This window comes from Brachypodium distachyon, chromosome 4, assembly GCF_000005505.3.
Source record: "Brachypodium distachyon strain Bd21 chromosome 4, Brachypodium_distachyon_v3.0, whole genome shotgun sequence".
Classification (NCBI taxonomy): domain Eukaryota; kingdom Viridiplantae; phylum Streptophyta; class Magnoliopsida; order Poales; family Poaceae; genus Brachypodium; species Brachypodium distachyon.
Genome location: NC_016134.3, coordinates 41,736,068 through 41,743,148, shown reverse-complemented (window position 1 = coordinate 41,743,148; position 7,081 = coordinate 41,736,068). Strand labels below are relative to the sequence as shown.

The window sequence follows — 7,081 nt, the reverse complement described above, 5'->3', positions numbered from 1 at the left end:
TGGAGCACTGCCTCCACCTGAAGGTTTGTCAGCATTGTTATGATCCTCAGTGTCATCAAGTAAGGCATCATCCTCATCATAGTAGTCATCCCCTGGTTCATCAAGATCATCAATCCCAATATCAGTGCTGAGGTGTCCCACTCAACAGTGAAGGACATTGGATAGAACTTTTTTTGAATAGCCATAGCTCTCTCACTTCGAATTTTTTTGGTATTCTTCACAGCAATTTTAACTCTCACCACTGCATACAGGGATTTGAAAATTTTCACCCCGGTCATCATCTAAGAGAAGACCAAAGAACTTGGATATCTGAGCATAACACTCCAGGAAATGTGCTTTGGGGGAATCCCACGAATCTGCAGCCAGAGCTCCTTAAGATTTGCCAAAGCAGGCACTTCACCATCCCAGATAGAGATTTTAATAGTTATCCTATCTGCATCATTACCTTCTCTGAGGTTGAAGGAGGGGAACTCAGCCAAATCGCACACCTTCTTTTGTGGGGGAAAACACACCAGAAATAGATTCCCCTCCAGCTGTCTGATTAGCCATGACCATTGTTGATCCCAGGTTTCGGCCAATTTCAATTCCAAATACTTGCAGGACAGTTTACCATGTATCACAGAAACCACCCCACAGTTTGACATGTTCAGCCATTTGTTAGCTCCTTGATCAGCGACATTGATATTGAAGAAACCAAGACCACTACTCGCACTACCAACATACTGAGCCATCGGAATTCCCTCCCCCCAAAGCGTGCAATTGTTCATATGGTGACCACTCGCTAAGCACATGAAGCAGATTTTAGGTTTGATGCAATTACCAGAGTAGTGTCCCGGATCTCCACAATCGAAACAGACCACATCATGGTACTTCAGGTCCATCGATTGAACTTGGTCCACCACAGCTTGGGGGCGTGGTTTCGGTGGCGGGGGCGCCTGGATCTGTCGTGGTTGTTGTTGGTGGTGCTAAGTTGGTGGAGGAGGGGCAGGCGCCCCCTGAGCCCCCTGCACCACAACGCCGAGATTGGCCGCCACGGATGGGCCGCCCTTTCCGAGCGCAGCTCCTCCCGGGGCCGCCATCGGCCGCTGCCCAATAGGGCGATTGTACTGGTACGGGTTGTTGGGGCGGCGTTGTTGAGGTAGCCCTCCGCCGCGAGAGCGCTAGCGCGTGCACCCTCCATCTCCTGTCTCTTCGCAACCACGGCGAAGGTCTCCTTCCCGTGCTCACGACTGCAGAAATCACGAGAGAAGCTAAACTGCTTCGGAATGGGAGGGAATCGATCCGTGAGGCAAAATCTGTGGCAATCGTGGATGGAGAAGCAACCGGCCTCGAATAGATCACGGCGGATCCACACGGGGCCGGCGGCGACTCCTAGGGCTAGAACCCTAGACTGGAGGGGAGGGCGAGAAGGGACGACCCAGAGTTGGCCATAATACTCTTCCAGATCCTCATCCTCCTCTCTCCATGGGACCCGTCGGTCAGCCCCAGAGCTCGGCCCCGCAACAATGGCAGCCGGGATGTTGCCAGGTGTCGACGATCGAGCGATCGGGCAAGGAATATTCCCCGCGCGCACCGACCGGGGCGTGGGGATAACCATGTACCGCGCCTGACTCGAGAGAGTCCTCGTGGCGGGGGTCTTGTCCCTCCTAACCAGAGAAGCGAACAATCTTCGAATAAGCGGCGGAGCCGCCCTAACCGGCGACGCGATCCTATCGGCGCGAACGGCCTCTTGGAACGCCGAGAGCGAGGGCGAGCCATATTTCACCGCAAGAGGAATTTGAGGTCGGGGCCGATTCAAAAACTACTACTCTTGGTGTAATCTTTTCACTTTACCCAAACCCGGCTTATTAGGACATTTGAGAGTAAACAAGGCAAATTGGGCCTGACGTATTATACCTTTATCCTAAAATCAAACTCTTTAAAATTTAAAATTATAATACAAAGAGGTACTATATCAAATACTATGAAATATATATCCTGACAGTTTCAATAGCACTAATTTTGATCTGTAGATATTATAAATTTTTCTACTCCCTCAGTCTCATATTAAGTGACAAAATTTGACTGACAACAAAATCATAGAACAGTTCGAGAATTACGTTAGCTAACTTGGAAAACGTACTTCGTGAGGTAACACGTACCGGTACTGACGATGACGTCCCCCGTTCCGCTCTCTCTCCAAGAAAGAAACGGAGGCTTGCGGGTCGCCAGTTCGCCACGCCCACTCGGGTCCATGTTTTAGCCGCCACCGATCCGACGGGCCGACCAAAACCCTAGCCGTCTCACCGCCGCCGCAAATCTTAAACCCCCAGCGTGCGCCGGACCAACCTCGCTGGCGGCTGCCATGGCGTTCACCGCCCGCATGAAAGACCTCATGAAGAAGTACGGGAAGGTGGCCCTCGGCGTCCACGTGTCCGTCTCCGTCGCCTCCGTCTCCGGCCTCTACGTCGCCATCAACAACAACGTCGACGTCGACGCCCTCTTCAACAAGTTCGGCATGTCCACCGGCGTATCCGGTGAGGCCACCACGGCCCCCGCTCCCGCCACCGCCGACGTCGTCATCGGCCAGGAGCCGCCGGAGCGGCCGCGCAACCGGACGGCGGAGCTCGTGGCGTCCAGCGGCGGCACGCTCGCCCTCGCCGTCTTGTGTAACAAGGCCCTGTTCCCCGTCAGAGTACCCATCACCATCGCGCTCACCCCTCCCATCTACAGGATCCTCGCCCGTTGGAAGCTCGTCAAGACCTGAGCTGTGAGCCATTGACTTCGCATTCCCCTTTACGAGTTCATCATCACCTAATTGGAGTCAGAAATCGATGCAGCTTTTGCCTTGCTTATGTTGGCTTAGCTGTTGACTACTTAATTTAGTTGTGAGAGTGTCTGTGATTTATAATAATGCCATTGATAACTTTGCAATGGAATTGGGTACGAAGTATCAATTTGAAGAATCTGTTTTTTCATTTGTAGAATCCTTATCTAATTATCTTGTATGGCGCTGAACAAATTGCAGCATTACACTGTTTTGGATCTTGATGTCAATTCCTCTTTTTAGGCAGTTTTTTGTAATTAAAATTCAGTTCAGATACAACAGCATCCACATTGTAGTTGTCTCATTTCTGTACAGGCTAAAGTACTCTGTTGTAATTGATTTGAATTATGTGCACCATTGCCAATGAATCAGAAATTATAACAGAATTTTGATCGACTGATTACAGCCAAGTCCAGATTCTAGCAGCTCAACATGTTTGTATTACTAATACTTGACACACTACCAGGCCAGTTCACCAAACAAACACATTTAACCTCGATTAACCTGGCCGAGCAAAAAGCACCAACATCTCAAGACTCTGTCCAGACAAAAAACACCAACATCTCAGATCCTGTCCAGGCTTAACTTTTCTCAGGCATGGTGTCCAGGCTTCAAACCAAACAGGCTGCTGAACATATTTTATTTATAATTGTAGTGTTCTCGGGCTTACTTCTTGTCATGCAGCAACCTTGTTTTTTCTCATTAGGCATAGTGCAGTTAGTAACTTAGCATGTACTACTTCCATTCCTAAATTTAAGATCTTCTAGCTTTGTCCTTGAAGAGTTTGACTAGGTTTATAGAAAAATGTACTAATATCTACAATATCAAAGATATATATCATGACGGATTTAACAAAACTAATTTAGAGTTATATATGTTGATAGATTGTTCTTTAAACTTGGTCAAATATTAAGAAGTTTGAATTGGGACAAGGCTGGAACATCTTATATTTAGGAACGGAGGGAGTAAATGTTATGTGAGTAAAAATCTATTTCTGTTCGGTCAAAGTAGATCTATAAGTACGGCAAAGAAGTTCAATGCAAACGTAATTATGTTTGCAAGCCAGGTTTAGACACCCTCAGAGTCAACAATTGTCCAGACTCAGACATCTGAGTCCTGACAATCAGAGCCCAACCGTGGCGTTAAATGAACACTTAGTTGTTTTACACCTATTTTAGTGGAAAATAAAAATAAACAATGGACCTCCCCCATCAATTTCCATTAAAGAAATTGTCATAAAGCTCTTACAATTGTAGTGAATAAACCTATAATTTCATGGACATATATGTTCTCTATATTTCAACAGCTATTCCACACTGGCCTCCATATGTTGTTTACCAGTGTGGTTGCTTGTTTAATGCAGTAGGATAAACCTGAAAATTTTAGCTTTACTTGCTGTCATCATGTTTAATTATCAAATTCAGCTTTTCATGTGAAAAGATTATACTGGATCTATGCTTCCGCAGAATACATAAAAGTCTGCTCGGCGCTTGTACTCATGACATTACTTGTTCTTTTTTTTTAGGCATGACATTACTTGTTCTTAATCTTACAGGTGTTTCGTTGCAAGTGCTGTGGTAGGTTGCTGCATCAAGGATCCATGGTCTACCTCCTGCTATGGAGCGACATTGTAAATTACTCCATGCTGCTTTTTGGTGCACTTGCAGCAAAGTTTCACATCTGGGAACTCTTGTGTTTTTCTTTGAACTGAAGGCAGCACCTCATTCTCTGACCTTGTAACATCTACAAATACCTGTAGAACAAAATAAGCACTATGACTAATGCACGAACAACAATTTACTGGTAGGCTTTGCGGAAATGGTGATCTCTTGCTGTTTATCAATGTTTGGTTTGTCACGACATGAACTGAAATCACGTACAGCTCTTCTTTTGTTTAAGAGATGTGCTTTGTAACAGCTGCGATATGATCTGTTAACTGTTATGTTTGGTTTGTCATGACATGAACTGAAATCATTTACAGCTCTTCTTTTTCTCAAGATCTGTGCTTTGTAACAGCTGTGATATGATCTGGTAATTGTTATTTGCACACGAGCCAGAGGTTAAACCTGTGAACTATGGTCGTGTGCCTTTGTTCAGAAACGCACACGCATTGCATCAAGATTGGTGCCTACCCGACACAGGTTCATATGGATCCTCCGATCCACTAGTACAGGTCTCCTCGTCCTGCTCCTGCCCTTGTCCATCCACGCCCTGCCTGGCTGCCTTCCCTCTCAGGGTCGCCGCCGCGTGAACGGCGCCAACGTCCGGCCTGCCCGGAGCCGCCGCTGCATCCGACCAACTCGACCGGCGGAAACATGATCGTCTGCGTCGCCGTCGTCGGCCACCAGGTCAGGACCCCTCCCTCTCTCTCTCTCTCTCTCTCTCTCTCTCTCTCTCTCCTACCCCCCTACTCTCTCGCTTCAGATCCCCCCAATTATGCGAGACTACGAGAGTTCTGAAGCCCTGATGTCCCCGTCTCGTATGCTGCTTTTGCTGCAGAACAACCCGCTGTATCTGCAGAGCTTCACGGAGGCGGACGACGCCCTCAAGCTCCACCACGTCGTCCACTGCTCCCTCGACGTCATCGATGAGCGAGGTAGGCGCCTTTACCACCCATCGTGATCCAGATCTATGTATTTCTTCCTGTCAGGTGCGCTGGAGATAGTTCATCTCCGACCCATCCCCTGTCAAATCCTTGCTTAAGGCATTGAAATCTAGTTTCGAATGGTCAACACATGTCGATTATATGCCAGATTAGACAAGTGATCTACCTTGAGTAATAGGAACAGTTTCAAATCCATGCTCTATAAGTACAAAAATTGCAATCGACTTTCCTTTCTTTTTTACAAGGCTTTCGATGTGCATGGTGCATAGAGCCATGGAAGTTTAAAAATAGAGCCTATCAGTGTAGTGGTTGCATCCATTTCATTAGAACCAATTCACATTGTTCTTTCTTAAATTATTTAGAATGCAGCCATCAAAGTTTGCGGTTGCGGTCCCTTGTATCAGCTATCTTACTTGTCTTCACGTTAATTATGTTGGCAGTCAACAATCCTAAAAGGAACGCACCTACACTGAATGAGACATTTTTGGGTCTTCTATATCCGACTGAGAACTACAAAGTGTAAGTTCCTTCCCAGTTTTTGGTTATTACCTAGTTTTACTACTACCTGTCTGCAGTAAGGAGATATTTTACCCTGCAGCAGTATATTGTTTTTCAAGTGAGAAAGAATCAAATAGTTATATGTACATATAGATTCTGAAATGTGTTACTCCGTAGTTCATTTCTAATATTGCCAAAGTTATTGTTATTGCTGGAAGCACTTGCCGCTTTCGGCCGCAACCGAATTCATAAACTATGAAAATTTATTAAATATGCAGGTATGGCTATTTGACAAACACAAAGGTCAAATTTCTAATGGTCACAACTGATCTCGATGTCAAAGATGCAGATGCCCGAAATGTAAGCTCTTAAACTGTTAAATTGCACCGTTTTGAAATAAAACTTGTCAAAAATAAGAATTTCATGTGTATATTCTTCTTTCATGGCATAGTAAAGTGCAAGTATTGAGATACTCCCTCTGATCCTAAATTCTTGACTCAAATTTGTCCAAATATGGATGTATCTATTCTTAAAAAGCATCTAGATACATGTAATATTTCGACAACAATTTAGGATCGGAGGGAGTATTTGGTTTGGAGTACAACTGTTGCTCTGAAGGGTTTGCTTTTCATGCTGATTCATACCTTCTGTCCATCCATCTTCTGTATAGGCCAGAGCCTCAAGTTTGAGATGATGTGTGTTAATTTTTCGAAGAATATAATATCCTCTGTAACACATATCCTAAACACTGGAATAATCGTGCCATAATTTCTGTCTATATATATGATTTGCGTCTCACGCTTGCTTTGCTGTGTTAAAATAGGAATTCCTAATATGTTCATCCCTATTTTCTCAGTTTTTCAGGAAGTTCCATGCCGCATACGTAGATGCTGTTTCAAACCCCTTCCACGTTCCAGGAAAGAAGATCGCCTCAAGAAGCTTTGGCGCAAGAGTAAGCACCATAGTGAAATCCTTCGGTTCGGGGACAACCGTTTAAACACCACTTCTTCCGAGCTCCCTGGAATCAATCATCGTGCACTTTTCCCCTTAACTTGCGATCTAAACCTCCACTGTGTACCGCGTATATGTTGAACAAGACTCTAGTTTGATACTCGAGGAAGGATATATCATATATGGCTGTTATTGATCAAAGATTGTGCATTTCTCTTCTT

General features: G+C 45.4%; 2 protein-coding genes across 2 annotated transcripts; both read left to right on the top strand.

Annotated features, from left to right (window-relative positions):
* The first annotated feature begins 2,190 nt into the window (after positions 1 to 2,190).
* On the top strand, positions 2,191 to 4,789 carry LOC100837433. The gene is made up of 2 exons (XM_003578493.4): positions 2,191 to 2,749; positions 4,362 to 4,789. Exon 1 carries the CDS (start codon positions 2,345 to 2,347, stop codon positions 2,744 to 2,746), a length of 402 nt encoding a protein of 133 aa, XP_003578541.1. The 5' UTR covers positions 2,191 to 2,344; the 3' UTR covers positions 2,747 to 2,749; positions 4,362 to 4,789.
* A 188-nt stretch (positions 4,790 to 4,977) lies between these two features.
* Positions 4,978 to 7,081, top strand: LOC100836908 (trafficking protein particle complex subunit 2-like protein). The gene is made up of 5 exons (XM_003578491.4): positions 4,978 to 5,154; positions 5,306 to 5,402; positions 5,852 to 5,930; positions 6,188 to 6,269; positions 6,766 to 7,081. The coding sequence occupies exons 1-5, from the start codon at positions 5,122 to 5,124 to the stop codon at positions 6,904 to 6,906; spliced, it is 432 nt and encodes a 143-aa protein (XP_003578539.1). The 5' UTR covers positions 4,978 to 5,121; the 3' UTR covers positions 6,907 to 7,081.

Excerpts from the sequence above, each read along its gene's own strand:
- LOC100837433 (XM_003578493.4), top strand. The coding sequence starts at position 2,345 with ATGGCGTTCACCGCCCGCATGAAAGACCTCATGAAGAAGTACGGGAAG.
- LOC100836908 (XM_003578491.4), top strand. The coding sequence starts at position 5,122 with ATGATCGTCTGCGTCGCCGTCGTCGGCCACCAG. Across the intron at positions 5,155-5,305 it reads TCGCCGTCGTCGGCCACCAG|AACAACCCGCTGTATCTGCA; the intron begins GTCAGGACCCCT and ends CTTTTGCTGCAG. Across the intron at positions 5,403-5,851 it reads CGACGTCATCGATGAGCGAG|TCAACAATCCTAAAAGGAAC; the intron begins GTAGGCGCCTTT and ends TTATGTTGGCAG.